This window comes from Monomorium pharaonis, chromosome 3 (genome assembly GCF_013373865.1).
Source record: "Monomorium pharaonis isolate MP-MQ-018 chromosome 3, ASM1337386v2, whole genome shotgun sequence".
Classification (NCBI taxonomy): Eukaryota; Metazoa; Arthropoda; class Insecta; order Hymenoptera; family Formicidae; genus Monomorium; species Monomorium pharaonis.
Genome location: NC_050469.1, coordinates 24,808,657 through 24,829,298, shown reverse-complemented (window position 1 = coordinate 24,829,298; position 20,642 = coordinate 24,808,657). Strand labels below are relative to the sequence as shown.

At 38.3% G+C, this 20,642-nt stretch overlaps 1 protein-coding gene across 1 annotated transcript; it reads right to left on the bottom strand.

Annotated features, from left to right (window-relative positions):
• Positions 1 to 514: 514 nt before the first annotated feature.
• On the bottom strand, positions 515 to 9,961 carry LOC105829370. The gene is made up of 3 exons (XM_012668147.3): positions 4,631 to 9,961; positions 2,224 to 2,384; positions 515 to 1,261 (listed from the first exon to the last, which is right to left on the bottom strand). Exons 1-3 carry the CDS (start codon positions 5,580 to 5,582, stop codon positions 1,202 to 1,204), a joined length of 1,173 nt encoding a protein of 390 aa, XP_012523601.1. The 5' UTR covers positions 5,583 to 9,961; the 3' UTR covers positions 515 to 1,201.
• Between the last annotated feature and the right edge of the window lie 10,681 nt (positions 9,962 to 20,642).

Sequence of the window (20,642 nt, the reverse complement as noted above, 5' to 3'; positions counted from 1 at the left end):
AGTTCGGAGCGGGTTTGGTGAAGCGCAATTAATTCTTCACAAGAATCCTCCTTCTGCTGAAAGCACTCGCTTTTGTTTTTGTTTTTTTATTTGGAAATTCTTTTCCCTTAAATTCGAAATAAATATTTAGAGATATCGATATGACAACATAGAGCGTGCACAAGGCGAGAAGGAGACGTCTCTTCGTGACGGTGTACGCGATACCAGAAGACCGGATCGACGTTGATTTCATTATTATTATTATTATTATTATTATTATTATTATTATTATTATTATTATTATTAGTATTATTATTATTATTATTACGACTCGCTTTAACGCATCAACGTCGTACGGAGCGGTTTGATTAAACACGAGTACATTTTTTTTCTTTTACAATCTCTTAGGAAGTACTCTAGGAGGAAGTCTCTAGGTACACGTGCCCGTTCCTTGCCAAACGATACGATCGTTCGTTCCTACCGGTTCGGCGCGACGGCAAAGCCGCGTGTTTAACTCTGGGAATGAAGTAAATAGTTCTCAGTCTTCAAAATTACTTTATTGTACCAAAATAAAGTCGTTAAAGAGTTAGTTACGATCTCGCGGAAATCGCTCAATATGAAATCGTAATACATTATCTGTGTGTTAGTATATAGCTGGTAGATGCTTATAGAACTGAAATTATCCGAGTCGGGTACTCTCTCTCGTGCGCCATACACAGCGGCGTTAAAATGCCATAACTCTCTTACGAACTTTATTTATAACATCCTAAAAGTTCGGACACCTTAATTTGTACTTTATGTGAGGATATCTTGGTTACGATAGACCTTGCTAACCGATTTTTAGTGTAGTTAGAACCATGCCGTGTCCTCTCGGAGATTAAGTCGAGCGGTCATATTCTCTTCTCGGAAAGAGAAGGAGAGAAAGAAAGAGAGAGAAAGGGAAAAAGGAGACAGAGTGAGAGAAAGGGGGGGAGGGGAAAGAGAGAAAGAGGACAGAACGAGAGATAGAAAGAGAGAGAGAGAGAGAGACGGTTCATCTTAACGTTCCCCTGAGTTTGATTTCAATATGAACGTCTCTATGCGCCAAACATAGAGAGAAAACAGTTTCCGGAAAATAGATTAATGTAGGAGAAAAAGATATCGATGAATATATAAAGAAGTAGACGTATCAGACTTGTGGTTTTATGTACAGCTTGGAGATTCATCGTCAACAAAGAAGAAATTAGCGTCCTCTCGCCCATCGTAGTATGGCATCCGCTAATACGTCCAGATGCGCTTTCGTCTGAAACATATCGGGATGCAATTGTATTATTTATCGGCTTAAAGTTTTACGCAGAAAAGAAAAATGAGAGATCGTAACGCTTCTTCCTGTACGCGTTACTCGTGCATGGTTACGATTAATAATTGAAACGTATAATCTCCACAATTTGTCTTCATTCAATTCAGTCTTGCTATTCAAATATCAGAGCTTGATCGGCAATTTTGTATCTTTACTTCAACGAATTATTTTAGAGATATCTAATCTTTTTATTAATTTTTAGCACTGCTTTTATAAAAGTAAAAGATACGTATTTTTTTTTAATCTGAACTGATGTCAATGGTATTAGTTTATGTATATAGGAACCTTGACTATCCTACCGCGCTGATAGCATCCCCTTGACGCGAAAAGGAAAATTGGGTAACACAAATTTATCGACGTGCAAGCTATTTTCCGCACGTGCAAGCAAATGGTGTGTGAATTAACAAAAAGATTGTGTTCCCCGTATTTTGCTCCAAACCTTCCCGGAAAATACTACCAGCCCTGGTCAGAAAACGGGCTCTTGATATTACACCCACCGTTTAGCGCAAACGCACGCCTCCATTTTCTTTTGAACTTTATAACGAAAGTCACTTTAAAAGTTCAGCAGGGGTTTTACATAGAAAATGTAAAATATATATATATATATAAGCCACGCGTATCTTTTAGTCTTAACCAGCTGATGAAAATTTAGATGGAATCCTCGCGCGTTACTAAGACCTCCCTCTAAATTTATTTGGATCGGGGAAAAAAGAAATATACGATATTATTTCCAAGTTTTAAGGCAAAAAAAAAGTAATGCTCTGTATTTCGATTGGGGATTTTTTTCTTTTATGAAAAGGATCAAATTCATCAGAACTCTTACGTGTTAGGGGACACACGAGGGATCCAAGGAGATACATATGTATATAAAATATATGTAAAAACTATCACATAACTTTACTCACAGTTTTATAAAACATACAGGCTTGCCTGTCCTCGTCCTCGCCTGTAGGACAGTCTATGAAGCCGTCGCACAGGACATGATCGTCGATGCAATGATATCTACCCATTCTATCTGCGGTCGGACAAGCGAATCTTTCCATTCCGTCTTCGGAGACTGGACATTCTGTAAATAGTATCGCAAGAATCCTTCTTCAATCCGTTTGTACGAAGCTGACGTTATATGCTTAGGTAGAACGTATGGGTATTATGCATACGAAGGTTATCCGATATCTCGGTCAAATCGGAAAAATCGCGCATGAGAGATATCGCGGAATTGGAAAAACGTACATAGGAGAAGCGAGTATCATCTTTCCAACGTAAAAACATTCAGGTTCCCATATGAAATTTTCATTATTTCGATTATTGCTTTCCATATTTTTTTGTTTACTCTTTGTCCGATTACGTTTGAGCGTATTCGATATTTTTATTCTCTGCAGTTTATAAAAACAAACACTTTTTCGATTATCATTTCAAACGTCAACTAAATATCGATCCATTCTGTAATTATGATAATTACTGTAAATTTTATTGTCGTTAATCGGCAGCTGGATCGTATTAATATCTAAGTATACATTTCAATGTTCTGATATTCTCGCCGCGTTGTTCAGTATTAAATATAATTGACTGACTCTACATTATTTGCTCAGCATGACGGTGTATTTCAAAAGCTCGTATGCTCAGTGCATGCTAAATGTGGTTAGCACGGTTCCTCCGTACTACTTGCTTAATACGAAGATCTCATTCGGCGCGTAGGACGAGTCTTGGATAGTAATGTAACACCAAATATGTATGTGTACGATGTGGGAGATATGGGTCGACGAGTGTAAATTTCGATGTTAAGCTCGCTATCACGATTATTATCGCGATAGCAAAATGGACTCCCGTAGCATTTTACATTGTGACCTATCGCTTTATATATCACGACCCGAACGGATCATGATAAAATGACGTACAAACGCGCGCACTTTGTTTTTACGTTTTTATAACGTCTCTCTTTTCAAAGTGGATCTGGCATTTTAAGGAAACTTTCAATGAAAATATCCCCTCGCATTCCGCACGCTTCTCACGTTTTAGATTTCTGAGTACCGTTCACACAACCGGAGAATGTTTACTGGCATACCTCTGTTCCTCGCCATCCTCTTGTCGCAGATTCGCCCCCGTCGTCGGCTCTCCTCGATCAATAAATTTGGGAGGGACGGCGGGCACACTCATGCGACAGCGTTTCGTTACTTTTTCTTTATTTGCAGAAGCGCTTTGTCTGTATTTCTCGCGCGCGACGCATTTCATTTGGATTTATAGACCTGTTCTGCTCGTGTAACTCATGCCACGTATATTCATATCATAACGCACTCATTCGATTCATATTTAAAAAAAATTAGAACAAATTTCACCGTTTTTATGCGAGCGCAGAGATTTTACGAGGAAATCACGGGATTTGCGAGAAATAGACGTACACAATTCCACGTATATAATAATGAGCTTTTGAACATTTTTAAATGTTATGACTAATTTTTTTATTTTTATTTTTAAGAGATACATGTATTGTTCATATTTTAATTTTTCACGAGAAGCAACAGGAATTTAAAGTAAATGGAATAATGCCTCAAAATCAATATATCCCAATGCAAATTCTATTCAATCCAGCTTTTTATTCAGCATTCAGAGTTATGTCAATAAGTGATTGAAATATTAGGAATAGATAAGAACGAAAAGTAAGCAAATAAATGGAAAAAACTCATCTCTTTTATTTTATAAATTATTACATTATTCAGTTTCGCAAAAGTAAAACTTTTTAAATTCATTTTAAATCCACATATTTTTGCAAAAAAGTTACGGGGAAAACGAAAGAGAGGATTACATTTTATCAAAGTTGAGATTGACGTATGCTTTTTATATACGAAAAAGAGTTATCAGGGAATTTGGCATTTAAGGTTATCAGAATATTTAAAATTAACGTATCGCTATAACTTATGATACGATAGATGCTTTGACGTGTGTCGATATTCACAAAATGAAAGCTAATCAAATTGATTTTTTTGAAAGGGCATTTTTCTTTTTGTTTACATTTTACAACTGCCCGCAAAATTAATTAAACTGTAAAAATTTTATGCAAATGTATTGATATTTATAATAAAAGAGAGAAGAAAAGAAGAAAGAGGACAAGAGTAAGCAGGTAAAACATATTTTTACTTATATCTACTAAAAAACGAAGTAAGAAAAAAAATACTGTTAGTAGAATAATATATTTGTCTATATACGTGTATATATATTTCTGAATAATTTTTTGGAAAGTTTTAAATCATTTCAGTGATTAATCTGGTACATCTTCACGAATATCTATTCTACGTAGAGCGAGACGGTACTACTTACCGATCTGCGGCACGTCGTACTGTATACTTCCCCGAATTGATCTCAGCATGAGCTGCGAGGCGATGCTCGCGCCGGCGGACGACGCCGAGGACGCCGAGGAGGCTTGAGCCTGGTGTCCCGGGGATTCCCCTTGCGCGTCGATCGAACGCCGTCCAATCGTTATCTGGCTATTCCGCTTGCTGGGTAGTTTGTTACCGCTAGTCTCGTAGGCGAAGGCCTTCGGTACGAAGCCGCCATTCGTAGGTAAGTTAAGCGGGGTGCCGCCGCCCTCGGCGCGCGCGAGATCAGTCTTCGTACTCGTCGCAGTGTTAAATCTCTGCTCCGCGTAGAGATCGTCTTGATTCGATTGTCTAGATTCCTGAAGGGTGGTAGCCTTCTTGCCAGCCTCGTCGCACACCAGTATCGGCAGACTGAGCGGGCCCCTCAGCGGGTGCCGGCATCCGATGCGCCGTTTCTTCGGACGCTGATGGGCTTGTTGCCGGCCGCCGAGCAGATGATTCCCGTCGTCGTGGACGTAGGACTCCGCCGCGACGTGGGGCTGCGTCGCGGTGTGCGGCTGCGACGTCACGTACTCGGAATAGAGAACGTTCAGCACGGCGGGCGACAGGGCGAAGAACACGTTCTGGAGCTCCCGCGGCTCCTTGACGATGTCGTCGATCAGCATACCCGCGGGCGACCACGAGGATATCCGTGGCTCGTCGTTGAAGACCAACCAGTTCGACAGGTCGTCCCGGTGGGGACCATCGGAAGGATATATCCTGAAATGCAACAGGTTGCCACCTACCGAGCTCAGCTCGCTCTTCTTTCTAATGCTACCGCTTCCGTGACGATAGTCGAGTCCCTGTGTGCCTTGTACTTGTATGATCACGGGTCGATTCCCCACCGCCAAATCCAGCCCCTGTCCCACGTAGGTGAGAAGCCAGAACATGCAAACCGCCATTTTACAAATCATTAACGTTTCGTTTTCGTCTATTTTTTTTCTTTTCTCTCTCTCTCTTTCTCTTCCCCTTCTCTTTTTTCTTTTTTCCTTTTACCCCTTCTAGCTTTTTCTATCTGTCTATATATATATCTATGCGTATATATCTCTTTCTTATTCTTCCTTCTCTACCACCACTTTTGACGCACCCGATTATACGGCTGGGCGTGGTGTTATAATTGACCTAAATGAACAGCAATAATGCTCTTTTCTCTTTTGTGTTTTCTTGTTCGTTCTCTTTAGCTGCTTACTATTCACTGCCAGTCTAAAGGCACGTCTGTAGCAACTCTGAGTTAGGCCGACTTTTCGTTTGAACTCGCGGTAGGTACACTAGGAAGTTGAGGATGGAACATGTGCGTATATATATGTATATGCGTACATGTAGTAGGTGTAGATGTAGGTGTACGTATGTGTGTATATGCGCGCGCGCGCGCGAGTGTGTGTATATGTGTGTTGTGTGTGTGTCTGTGTGTGTAGAGGGTGGGCGGGAGATACGGGGGTCGATTGATATCGAGAAAGGGAAGGCTAAACTTGATAAAAAATCACGAGCGGCGATATGTTACGACACAACGACAATTATTGCATAGAAAACGCAACGGGGTTACGCGTGCAATTGCAGCGACTGCGATCTGCCTAGCATGCTCCAATTGGGGACCACGGGGAATCCGAGAAGTGTACGGGCCTCTCTCTCTCTCTCTCTTTCTCTGTTTATCCCTCTTTCTATCTCTCTCTGTTTCTATCGGGGATAAGTCGCTGACTCGAGCGCACGGTGTATCACGTTTGACATTTGATTGCGTTATGCTCGCTCTTCTAATCGATACGCTTCACTTTCGGTAGTCCATGATAGTAGCCACGACCTTGGCTTTCCCTTCGTGATAAAGCGCACACGTCCTGTACCGACCGTCCTGAAATCAGGTCGTTAATAGAGAATAACGTGCGAGAATCCCTATAATCGTGAGTGCCAGGAACACAAAAAGATTTGTGGTGATATTTTTTCTTTTACTTATCTATTACTTTTGATTTGTTTTTTTTTTCTCAGGATATATATTCAACAGAAGTGCTGCGACGTGTGGAGGTGGTTATCGGAGGTGCTCATCGTGCGTGCTCATAGATGCGTATAAGGTGCTCGAGTGTGGACAACATTTAAACCAATCGATGGTGCCACTCATGTTAAACGCCCGCGATTGTTTCGCGCTTCGCCAATAAAGCTACCATCTCTCCGAGAGACAACCCTTTCCCTCGGCGTTGTTTCCTCACATCCGCTTACCTTTTCTTCCTTGCCTCTCTCTCTCTCTAGCTCTCTCTTTCCTTTTTCCTCTCTATCTCTCTCTGCTCTTTCACTCGGCCCACCCTCTCTTTTCCGCTTCCTCTCTGTCGTATGCGTCCCTAGCCACCCTTCCTTTTCACGTATCGAACGTCCCGGATATCGTTTGTTTTCACAAAGCGGAAATCAAGCTATGACGCCCCAGCGGCAATCGCGATTACGCGCTAATAATCATCCGATATGCGTCCGCTTGTAAATAACCGCGCCTACCCAAGTTTCGAGAGCCCGAGATAAGCCGCGCGTACGTGACGTCATAAAGTCACATTTTCGCGGGGTATGCCATTACGGAGCGAATCTGTTCGTGCCCATCGCAACGCGAAGTTTGCAGGAGGTTAGTTCTACCGGCGCGATTCCCTCCGGCTCTCTTATACGTTCTTCCTGTAAACCCTAAATTACTTGTACGCCAGGTCGAACGCTAGGATCCGATTCACGTACTTGACCCCAAGTTTCGTTCGAGTTAATTCCTAGCTCGGTGATGGACTCGAATATCGATACCCACTCGGACCTACTAATCACTCAAGGGTTTGCCCGGGAATTCCGCGTTTACCTATAAAAATCTATGAATCGATCTTTTCAAACAATTTCCCAAGTGATTCTGAATTTTATTTCAAACTCACGACGAGGATTTTAATACGACGTTATACTTTGTGCTAAATTCGATGAGAGAAAACGCAATCCTTACTTCAAATCATTCTTATGTACTTATGTTTGAGCAATTCATCATGCAATTTTGCGTCGCAAATTATCGAGCAAAGCAAAACGAGAGTCGCGATTGCATTAGGAGATGAGGAACCGAGGTAACTTTACGAAACCGATAGTCAAGTATCGGGGATTCCTTCAGGTCGTTCTAAAAGCTGCGCCGTCGCGCGAGGAAAACGATTCGGCCGCGTGTAACTCGCACGAGCTGGACCGACACGCGGGACGCGACGATCCGCGAGTACCGGGCCGGAGTGACGAATCCGATGATCTAGCCGTACGGCGATGACAGGGTGACATAATGTGGATAGCAGTGTGGTATGTAGGTCGATCATATCAACAGGTGCCCCGAAAAACGTTCAAAAAGCAAAGGCTTGCCGTGGCAGAGAGCGGTGCGCGTTTGTCGGTGCGAGACGCGGGAGTAGGCGGTACACGAGCGTGTATTGCGACAGAGGTACACAGGGTGTGTAGAACAAAGGCAGAAAAAAAAGGTACACCGAGTTATATATATTATATATATATATATATAGTGAGAGGATGCCCGGGCGCGAGAGACGCCCGGAAAGTTATAGACAGAGATTACGGTTCATCGATAGGAGGTGCAGTGTTAAACGCGGGGCATTACGTGGATAATACTTGCTTCTTGATATCTCGCCTCCGCGCGCCTGCCGTGCCTGCGTTTTTCTTGCGAGCTTTCGGATCTCCCCCGATCTCCCGCCTCGGCCTCTTTTTCTTCCCTCGACCCTCCGCGTCGCGTCGCGCCGTTCCGTGATGCCGCTTCTCCCGAACCTAATATCTCTCCCTTTTCCTTTTCTCGTCCTCCTTTATTTATCTTTGCTTCTCTCTTTTGTTCTCTTCTCTTTTCACTATTCCTATTTCCTTTCTCTCTTTCTTTATCTTACTTCACTTTTCCTGTCGTCTCTTCTTTCTTTATATCTGTTTCCTCGCCCAGTCTCCGTTTATCTTTCCTCGTGCGGTACCGCGTTACACGATATAGGATGTCTCCTCGTCTCGAGGCGGTCTTCTCTTTCGTCCTCGGATGAAAGGGATGATGCGTCCGGTCCTTCTTGCACGCGATCGCGCTTTTCTCTCCTGTTTACTGCTCCGCCCTCCTCAGCGGACACCTAGGTTTCTGGCTGAAGCTACCGTTACGGCGGCGTTCGTCGTGCATCACGCTATCTCTTCGTCTCCCGCTCGATCGTTGCGCGCCACGGAGAGAGACCTATGGTTGCCTCGACAGCAGTAGCACCCTGACAGCACCCCGTGCGATCATACCACGTACGTCGTCGTCCGGTTACACACGACAGGGTGCGATTCATTCACTGACATCTTCGTCAGTCGCCACGCTCCGCTTCCGTATGGCCGTTCATATATGGGCGTGAGATGTCGTGCGCGCGCGCGCGCGTACTCTCTCTCTCTCTCTCTCTCTCTCTCTCTCTCTTTTTCTCACTTGTCTTGTTTGCTCGCTCGCGCTAAAGTTGCGTGCGTGCGTACGTGTGATGTCTGACGTTGTATATACCGAGGGTACACGATCGGAATCACCGCGATATCACTGCGAAGTCACCGGGACAAATCTTTCAAGTTGTTCTAATGATTCGTTCTAGCGCAGTTATACCAGAGCCCCCTTCTCTCTTGTCACTCCCGTTTCACCTCCTCTCCTCCCACTCACTCTTTCTCTCTCTCTCTCTCTCTCCTTTTCTTTCTGTAGGCTTTTCTAACACCGGTCTTTTACGATGATGTCTGGTCTACGACTATAATCGCGCGGCGTATTTCAAAGGTTAAAGGCTGTTTCCCGCGGTTGCCCGACTTCTCGTGCTGACGTCGCCGACGATCTCGACCGGCCGCGCCGGTGTTCCATTGAGCGACAAGAACGTTCCCTCTCTCTTTCTCTCTTCTCTTGTTTGGCTCTATCTCTCTCTCTTACTCCGTCTCTCTCCCTCTCTTATTCTCTCACTTCGTCTACCACGATGCGTAACTCTTTTCCGCTCACCCAACCTCGGCACGTCGCGCGACAGCACCGCTTCTCGTAGCTGCACACCCCCTCGCGAACGCCGTCGTTGACGCGCTTGCACTGGAGGAGATCCTCGCGAGGGTGCCGTGCGACGAGTGGCCGAGTCGCTCCCTTTTCTTCACGGCGCGGAAGTAGATGCTCTCGACCGACGGGAAGCGACGACGGAATCGAATGGTGAGGAGGTTGCGGCCGTGGATGGTTGCTTTGTTGGTCGAAGGTCGAGGGATGTGGAGGATCGAAGGGTTGGGACGGTGGGTTACTTCGGTGAGTGAGCTGCCTGGCGCCCTCACCAGAACTAACTCCCACGCTGCGCGGCGAGGACCCGGCGCTTTAATACAACGCGCATTCTCCCGGCGCTCACCCCTCTCCTCCGACACCGGGGTGAGCGACGACGGGGTGGCTTTCATCCCTTCTTGCCTCTCTCGCCTGGCCTCGCCTTGCTTCGCCTCGCCTCGCCTCACCTCACCTCGCCGCGTCTCGCCACCACCCCGGCCAACGCGCCCATGAACGGATTAAAGCTGCCGCGAGCCCTAAGCACCCCCGGACCGTATACACCCTGCGACTTCGTATGACGTTTCGCAGCGATACGGTCAAAGGTGATGTGGCCATCACGGGTCCGCCACCATTCTGTCCGCGCGATACCGTACGACAATTCCGTACTCATCACGAGTACGTGACACCGCATTGTCGCCGGCTAACATTGTCCGTGACTCGTTCGAGCGTACATCTATTCAACCCCTATGTAGCTCGAGACACAAAGATGCATGCGAAATAAAAAGAATATCGTCTATATTGCCGACGGATACTGATGCCTGGAAATATCTCGGGCATGTCTGCAGTTTCGGTTTTCTCTTCTCAGTTGACGGACGACTCTTCCTTTCTCCCCCCCCCCCTCTCTCTCTCTCTCTCTCTCTCTCTCTTTCCTCTAGCATTAAAGCAGAGATCGCAAAATCAAGGGCTTGGAATGAAGGATCCCGGTCCGACCTTCGCTGTCCTGTAAAATCCATCCCCTACCTGTTTTAACCCGCCGGGCTGGGTGCCTCGCCGTGCGCACCTAATCGTGTCCGCCCAGTTTCTATCTCTTCCATGTAGCCGTCACCTGACGCACGTTCTTTCGATCACTGTTTGGCCACGCATGTCGCAAGGTCCTGCCTACGTTCGGAAAGATCGTCTCGGCTCTCAAGTAACGTGGTTGCGGCTTCGTGGGAGTGTTTGCGGATGACGTTGGTCGATCTGAGTCTCCCCCGAAAGACACATGTAATTGGCTGCCGTTCAAATTACCTTGACTTCCATGATCCAAGGACGTTTTTCATTAATTAACCGCCAGTTTTATATACTGGGTTAATATCTCTTTTATTTTGTTAACTAATAGCTTCGCTGTTTACTGCCACAAATTAACATGCGTGACGACAAAATACATAGCGTGTGACATTGAATTTAGATTTTTCGAAACTCATACACGTGTAACAATTATTTTTAGCATTCTTTCTCTTTCGCTTACTAGTGTTTTAATCCTTATTTAAAAAACAAAGTAGCCCTAGTAAGCACGCTAAAATAGGTTTTTGCTGACTTTTTATTTAATTGCGATTTAATTAAATGTAATATGATTTTTGAGAAAAAAAAGATGAGAGAAGTAAAATTAAATAATTTAATTAAAGTAAGATTTTTAAATAAGATTTGATTAGATCTTTCAAGATTTAAAGTTGAAAAACAAAAAGAAGTTACATTTAAGTCTCCATAGTTTGTTACATAAAAGTTGTTGATGCATAAATAATCATCACTCTTTTTTTTTAGTGTATTTCGATATTTATAAGAAAAACAAGAATAGTTCTGGAACACTCTGTGTATATGATAAATGAAGGAACAAAATTTTTAGCACCTATCGGACAACGTCGACCTCTTATTTACATGTCTCTCTTTATTCCCGTCGCATCGATTCAAAGTTCATTTATTTATAACCAGTTTTGTAGAAAAGGTACGATGGTTCGTCGTACGTTCGAACAAGTAATTATAGCGATTTACGTCCGTCGTTCTAAAATAGAAACTGAAAATATGATGACTCCTGTAGATTGTACTAATTAATTCTTCCGCAGCGTCCAATTATTGCAACATTTTCCCCAGGAAGGAACATGAGACGTATAGAAGTATCTCTCATTGCATTGTAGATGCAATATAAATCATATCATATGACCCCTAAAAATGTGATACCTATACTTATACACAGATGATACATACATAAAGAAGAAAAAACATTATCAACTAATGAGTTTGACATATACATACACTAACAACGTAAATCGTGGTAGTTTCCAAAACCTTTTAATTAACAGGCGTTATAGGCAAACTTATACGTTCTCGATAACTTTTAATGAGATACTCGCCTACTGAACCTCCAGGGACTCAGATGGCGCAAATAGTAAGTTTTGAATTTAATATTGTGTGTGTATGTGTGTGTATGCGCGCAAACGAGTTATGTACGCGGATTTTTTTGCAATAAATATATCTCTATAAACATTTATATGCTCTTTATTTTCTACTGTTTTGCTCTGTATTAATAGAGAGAAAAGGTTAAAAAAAAAGGGAAAAAAGAAATAATTGGCCTGGGAAGTGTACACTAAACAATACATTGTTTGTCCGATTAGTAAAAAACTACTATTAGTAAAAAACAATAGAACTATTGACATAACAATTGAAACAACCGAATGTGTTTCTCACGCATAAAGATCAGCACGAATATCAATAGCAGTAAAGAAACTTTTAACTTTTGACCTCTCGAATATTTTTGTAAAAGAGACATGAATATTAGATTCTACTATTGTTTAATAATCTTTTTATTTTAGGCACCGCACACACAATAAGAGTGATTTTAAATTTTTCGTTCAGAAACCTTCTATGAAGATATGGGAATCTATTCTCAGTTAGCTTAAGGTGATGATTAATGTGTAAAATAAAATTATTTTATAAAAATAAAGAAGCATTTGCATTAATATTTGTAGTTATCAAAGAAAAATTATATATTGATAATGATCTATAAAATCTCATTTTAAATACCTGAATTGAATAGGATTTTAATTTTATATTTTTAAAAACTCTATTGTGTGTGTATGCGTGTGTGTAATATTAAAATAAAGTGAATGTATAAAGTGAGTGTATAAAATTTTTCAATTTCAAAACTTTAATTGCTCTCAAAAATAACAATTTTTAACACTGACATTATTTATATACTTGGATACATGTGAATAATAAGGTCAATAAAAAAATATATAAAAAATAACAAAGAAACTAAAGTTATCTTCTAAATTAAATTTAGAATAATTATTAATCACAAAAGCGAAATTAGTTTTACTTGTTAAACATCACAATCATCTTTAATTTTGTTTCTAATTAATCTTTTAATGAAATTTGAAATTTTCTAGTTATTTGGGTGCAATTTAACTTCTCAAAAGTTGACAGTATTACAAATTGTTATCCTCTGATGCAGTCTCACACATAACAAACAAATAACAATAACCAGGTAAGTGAATCTTATTTATTGAGTACGTTGTTTTTAAAAAAATATACTTATTCAAAAAATTAATATATTTGTTATCTTCTATAATTAGAAAGTTGAATATTATAATATGCTATAACAAATTATAAAATTATGTATGCTTATTTTGCTATAAATTTTTATAAAAACAGTTTATACATCCATCTTGTTATAAGTTTTTATTATTAAACAGGCGCGTTGGTGCAGATTCCAATTCATCTTGCTTCTCTTTACCTATTTTTTTATGACACAACTTTTAAGTATATACTTCAGGCATAAAACGCGTTTTTAAGTAGTGAATTCAAAAGTGAACTTTATTCATTGCTGATTCTTATTCAGTTCAGGTGCCTTATTTATAGATATGTAGTTATGTTTTTCTTCATTACTAATAGTATATTTTTTCATCAATAACGTTTGAAAAATAAAATCTGAATTAATATTTAACGAATGTGTAATAGAAATAATATATATTTTTATTTAACTCTGAGATACATTTATAGTAATATTTACGCCGACATCAAATGCAAAAGCGCATCGGTAAATATATCGGATACACACATGCATTCCTGGAACCTTTTCCAAGAGAGATATCATTAATCTGATTACAACGATAATTTTCGTAACCTAGATGCCTTTCTTGCACAACTGACATTTAGTTTCCTGAATTCAAGCAATCTAAATACTCCAGATGATTTCATTAAGACACATTTACTCTATCGTGACACAATGGCAAGGGATAATTTTAGAACTTGAAAAATTACGCGCTAACATACGTATTCGAGCGAATGCATTTGCCGATTGAAATCCTTGAAATAAAACTATATCAAAGTTTTACGTCACTCTGAGGCTTTCGTTTGTTACTGATCGCGTATTCGTGATGCACTCAAGCATACTTGGGAGCATACATGGCTGCGCATCAATAGGGGTCGTATTTACTTGAGAACGATGATAGAAAACGTAGATTGCATCGTGTTCGTTGGTCCGATAGAGGTGAGCTCAGTATTGATATTTTAAAATTCACATAACGATATGCCTATATTCAGAAGTGTGCCTCTCTGGTTTTCAAATAATACTAGTTATTATACAGCGACGTAATCGATATATAGGATAGTCCAAAGGTTATCTATTGTCATTTAAATTACATTTAGATTGGAGCATTTAGATTGCTATTCTGGAACATTTAGATTCCTCTTCTCTCAATTTAGCGAACTAAATGTCAGTTGTGCAAGAAACGCATTTATGAAAATTATCGTTGTCGATAATTAGATCAATAACATCTCTCTGGGAAAGTGCTCCGGGAATGCATGTGTGTATCCGATATTTACCGATGCACTTTTGCATGTAATGTTGACGTAAATAACACGTAATAATTTTAGCCTGTCGCGTCGATTATAGAATCGACGTGGCGACGCGCGCGCGGGACACGTTTATTTTCATGAAACGAATAAAGTTTGCAAACGGGATAATACGGTTAAAAACAGAATTCCAATTTACTTCCGACGAAGGAGCGAAGAAAGATCTTGCAATCCTCCACGGGCATTTGGCCCGATCCTGGCGGCTGTACCAACTCGTGATTGATATCCCCTCAATGAATACCCAACAACACGGTTAATGTAAATCGACGACATGGATTCGCTACATGAGCTGTTGTATTTATTATAATTTATGTGAGGGCTCCGACGTCACGAAGGGGCCGGCCACGTGTATCGTAATCCTAAAACACACGAAATACCGAGATAGGAAGGACCGGTAGATTAATGGGCCGCGAGAGATTCGGGATTGTTCGCGTTGAGGAAACATTTTTCTCGTATCACCAACTTGTATCGAGTAGGCCTGGTGGATACGACGGCAAATAAAAAGTTGCGCGCACGAAGGGAGATATCGCTATATTCGTTTGAAATCGCATCGGCGTCAAGTCTCCCGCGTCCAATTTCCACTACCCACCCTTTCTCTACGTCGCGGTCGCCGGGGCTACGCCGGGGCGTACGATTTTATACATTCTCCGTCATCGATTCGCCAAAGCACCAGATGCCAATGTTAGTTACGAGTTTGCCAGATAATTTAAGCCCGATAACACGGTGACTGTTGATCCGCCCGAGGAAAAAAGGCACGATCGCTATATTTGAATCGCCGCCGGTTCTCCGACGTCGTCGACATACTTGTGCCATCTCGTACGAATACATTCGCGTTTGCCATCGTCGATGACCATCGCGGCGATACCGCTGTTTAATTACTATTCCACGAAGAGTCGGACGCGAATCGATAAAGATCGCCGGAGATCAGGAGAGTTCACTGTCAGAGATAGCACTTGTCTTTTATCTAAGCGTTCTGGAAAGTCGAGTAGAAAGGCGCGCTTCGCTGCAATATATTTTGTCTTCAACGTTGCATTTTTATCTGATCTTTCGAGTTGATATGTGTAGCTCGTACTGAAATCATTATGCCGCATATATTTGTATTTTCTATTTAACTCAAGAAGAGAAATTATTGCAGTTTAAATTGCGTAACATAAGTGTGTTATCATCTGAATTACGTAAATAACAAATTATGAATTAATCATTTCAATTTAGTATTACGTATAGGGTGTAATTAAACCATCAAATAGCGTTCAAACTGTCCAATTAGATATAATTAATTTAATATCGGCTTTTCATTAATATCAATTCAATCAAAGACCATATTTGTTGCAAGTTTATTAAGACTAAATAATTAAATTTCTATTAAAGTTAAAATTGTATTAAAGTTAATTAAAGGGCAAAGTCCTAGTATAGACATTTCGACGGACCTGGGACGTCAAAACTTTCTAAAATCTCTCAGTGCTGAAAGCTTCGTCGTTATTGATGTTCTAGCATAGAAACAATTTTCCTTGTCGATGCCCCCGGCACAGAAATGACTTACAGTTAATTTAGTTTTAAATTCATTTTAAATTATCTAATTAGGCGCTCGCGAATGGCATCTTGCTTTGCATTGTCTCCTGTTTTCTTCTTTGCCTATCTCGTTTAATCACTTACTCTCCGTTCGCGTGCTATCACAAGACAGCTATTTCTTGCAGAAGTATCTAGACAGTATCTGAAATTAAAGTGACATTTTGCGATTGTAAAATTATAGCTCGATTATCGTTATATGTGGATTGACTTTTCAACCGCCGAATATTATTTTCAATACTTGAGAGAATCGTAGAAAGAAAAAATATTTGTGATGTACGGCACATAGTAGTCTAAATACTCATCGCTTCCTCACAATCTCGTAAGTTCGTTATTTGTTTTCTTATTGCCGTTCACGATAACGCGATTTCAAAACTAAATTAGACGACTTAGATTTACTTTCATGGAATAGAATTCACCTAGATTCTTTATATCATGCCCAAAATATGAAAACCATTTTAAAAGAAATTGTGGAATTTCTGCTGGTATCAAACGACAATCGATATTTAATATTTTTAGTCTTGACTGAAATTAGTGACTTATATATTGATCCACGAAAAGTATAACGAGTAGATATAATTGCCAATTTCTCTTAAATACCAGAGAATCTTTTTGGATCATCTTGTGGAAAAATCTATAAATATGTATGTATGTCAATGTATATATAAAATTTATTCTCCATGTGAATCTACTGTACCGAATAACTTAAATGACACAAAAACATTTTATATAAAAAAAATGCGTATCAAATTCAGAGGTACTGTGGAAACCATTACTATTTCCGTTGTCCGATAAAATGCTTAGCAACAAGTACAAGATAAGTACGTACATTTGAAGTGTAAAAAAGAAATTTAAAAAATATTTGTAGTTTTATGTATGTATAAAAATTTAGAGCAACTAATAAATAAAATGTTTTAAATTAAAAATTCAAAGAGAGAAAGAGAGAGAGAAAGAGAGATGAATAAAAAATGAATGAATGAATCAGTATTTATTCAGCATGGTTCCCCAAAAAATACAGAAATAATACATAATTTAATTAAATATACAAAATTAAAGATTCTAGTAAACGTAGGTGAATAAGAATACTGTATTTGTGTGTGTGTGTAGGCGCTCATGTTTGTTGAGTACATACAAATTAAGGTAAACGTGCTTGCGTAAATACAAAGAAACAGAGATACAAATGTAAACGCAAATAAAGAACGACAATAAGAATTAACAATGAGCATTAAGCAAATCATAAATTAGTCATAGAGATTGTTTATAAAATAATTAAGAGAAGTAACATTACGTTTTTCAGAATGGAATATTATTCTAGAACTGTACAGGACAATATCTAAAATATCGCTTGAAAAATTCGATTCATAGAAGTTAAAACAATGTACTTTGAACTCTCCTATTACGTAAAGTCTTCTTGTCTGCATATTTAAAATCTTTATGAATAAGTTTTTTTTAGATAGAGAAAGATTGTATACTACGAAATATTTACGCCGAGAACGTATCTTAAATCATCCATAGTAAAACATGTATCTGTCAAAATAAAATTTTATCATCCCTTGCCTGACAGATGAAACACAAACATTCAAAGCTTTTTGCGACCGAAGATTCTGTTTACTTGTAATATCAACAGTATAACAATAATCACTGTTCTTAATCACAGAGTAGCAAAATCAGAGTCATGGTCAGATGTTTTCGGAGGACATTCAATAACAGATTTCCACAATTTGAATTGATGAAGTGGTGCATAGATGCAGGGAAATGTTACTTGTTTTTCCCAAGAGAGATAGTAATCCCGGTGAAGTTTGAGATAACTTACCGAGTCCTTGTTCAATATTATAATATTGTGTGTGACATTACCTCTCGTTGAACGAAGTGATTTACATATTCATACATATATTTCACTCATGATCATTGCCATGGTTTTGGCTGGATTTAATTTTCCTTTTTATATGTTGTTTATTCTGCTATGCTAATGGTATCGTTGTTGATCATGCAAACAGCGTTGCTTAGATTATATCCGGGTTCTGTTTGCAAATAGATAAATAGGTCATCTGTATAAAAACTGTAATTATAAAATTTTATAACCTTATTAAAGTCTAGGAGATAGAAGACGAACGTAAAGAGAATTCCCACAGAATTTTTGTAGAACATTAAATATACATGATTTTGCATTTTATGTGATTGAACCTTTTATCACCTGTCTTCTGTGATACAGATACGCACATATTCAACAATTAAGAAACGGGAAACGGGTGAGAGAGAAAGAGAGAAAGAGAGAGAGAGAATTAATTTAATAAAGAAAATATTAATTAATGCAAAATTAATATATACGTCTAAAATAATATAAAACAAATAAGATCTTCCTTAAATATGTTCATAAAGTGAATTATTTGAGCGCGGAAAACATTTAACAACGGATTAAATTTGTATGCATCTAAATTGTATGTAACATTAATTTTTCAATTTCAATAAAGCTGAGCTTAAAAAAATATTTGTTTTGTAACGTTTATTTCAAAATATTTTTAATAGATAATAAGATGTATTAATTTAGACTAACTCAATTATAATTATATTATAAAATTAAACATTAAGCTATGCTTGATGATGTCATATTTTAAATTATGTGTAAAAGTATAAATTAAAGAAATAAACAATTTATAAATAAAGATTATTTGCTCTTATAAACTTAACATTACTTAGCCGATTTACTTTATAATCATAAATTATTATCATTCGTAACCAAAAAGTGCTTATTTTAGAAACAGAATTAAACAAAGACATAAATAAAGGTGACGTCATCACCTTTTAATAATGTTATCTGTATCATCTACATCATTTATTAGTTTACATTTATAAAAACTGTAAAAGAAATAATGTTTAAGCCATGACTAAAAAAATAGTTATTTTTTATTATTTTCTCAGTATATTACTTTTATTATATTTTATTCCATAAAAATATTAAATATCTCTCACATAATAGTAGATAAATACATTTCTCGTAAAGTAACAAGAAATAATAAAAAAGAAATTTTTTGTATTATCATTCTAAATAAAATTTTTTGATATAAAAATATCCGTATAACTTATGTGATCTTTAAATAAACTCTTTAAAATTCCAATGCAGTTATATGGGTTCAAAAACATTAGTGTATTCACATGAGTTATATTCGGCATGTATTTCAAAAGATGTGTACAAACTAACAATGATATCAGTACTTGGAACCACAATGAATTTATAATAGGTAATTATACTCTAAAGTCATATAAAACACGTGACAAACGGATTGACTGACTCACTCTGTGGAAGCAGTCAAATTAGATTCGTACTATCTTTACATTAAAAATATTTCTTTTAAAAGAAAAAAAGAGAAAATCACAATCAAAGACAATCTATTAAATATATTTTACTTTTTTTGCAAGGAACAACTTTTCAATCGATTTATCATAGCACAATTTAATAAACACAATATTAAATGACGATAAATAAAATGGAATTTTTTCTTCCGGAGTGATAATTAAAAGCAGTAGGTGTATCTTTTGTTAATGTGTATCTTTTGAATTAAAGAAAACAGTTTAGTTTTATTTAAAAAAACATATTTTTTCCGTTTTGGAAAAAAATATATAAAATGGAAGAAAAACAAATCTGAATTGTTTGGTACAAAAAGAGAGATAAAAGAAAAGATTTTTTTTTAATCAAAATTGAAATATACAAGTACTATGGTGATAAAAGAAAAGATTTTTTTTAATTTAAATCAAAACTGAAATATACAAGTACTATGGTGTTAATGTATTTTATTTGAATTGGTGCTAATGATTTAATTAATGCTAATGTTGCGAAAGATGTACTGATATTATAAATAAAAATTTAGAGAAGTTTGTGGAATCATTTGAAATGTGTGGAATCACTTCCTCTTGTAATGAGATAATGTTTTGAGTTAGAACTGATATTTAAATGCATGATTAGTCAATGCTGTATCATAGCTTGACGCATAGAAAACTTAGGACCTCTAGACAAAGAATTTTTGGTTAGGATAAGTTTTGTCATGTGTTACACATATGCGTACCATATGACAAAATGTAAATACCTTTCTACCCTTTAAAAGAATTCATAAAACTGTCCTTGTCATGACCGTCTTGAAAAGATTAGCCCTCCTTTTTACTTTTTTAAATATATTTATGTAATATAAATAGTTCAAATATTGTACTATTAATTTTTTCAAAACACGATTAATCAAAATATTGAATGTTATATCATCAATCACTTTTGTAAATTTAATTTTATGTTTAAGAAAAATAATAAAAAAACTGTATACTTTAATTATAAATATTTTTTTATACACATTTAATTTAATTATACTCTATTTGTCATATATTTGAGATGCGGTCGCGGAAAGAGGCGGTGACGGGAAATAGACGTTGTTAGGTCACAACCTCTTCGTGATAAAGTGTATCCTTTGAGGGATAACGTCGAACGGGTGCTAAACAGCGCTTGTGTCAGGTCTAATCTGCCATAGACGCTAGGAAAATTTCGATAAGTCGGTCCGACCGTCAACGCTCG

Bases quoted from the DNA above. Each gene is read 5' to 3' on its own strand.
- LOC105829370 (XM_012668147.3), bottom strand. From the start codon at position 5,582: ATGATTTGTAAAATGGCGGTTTGCATGTTCTGGCTTCTCACCTACGTG. The intron at 2,385-4,630 runs GTAAGTAGTACC...TACTATTTACAG, and splicing joins GTACGACGTGCCGCAGATCG to AATGTCCAGTCTCCGAAGAC. The intron at 1,262-2,223 runs GTGAGTAAAGTT...GATATGTTTCAG, and splicing joins CCTGTATGTTTTATAAAACT to ACGAAAGCGCATCTGGACGT.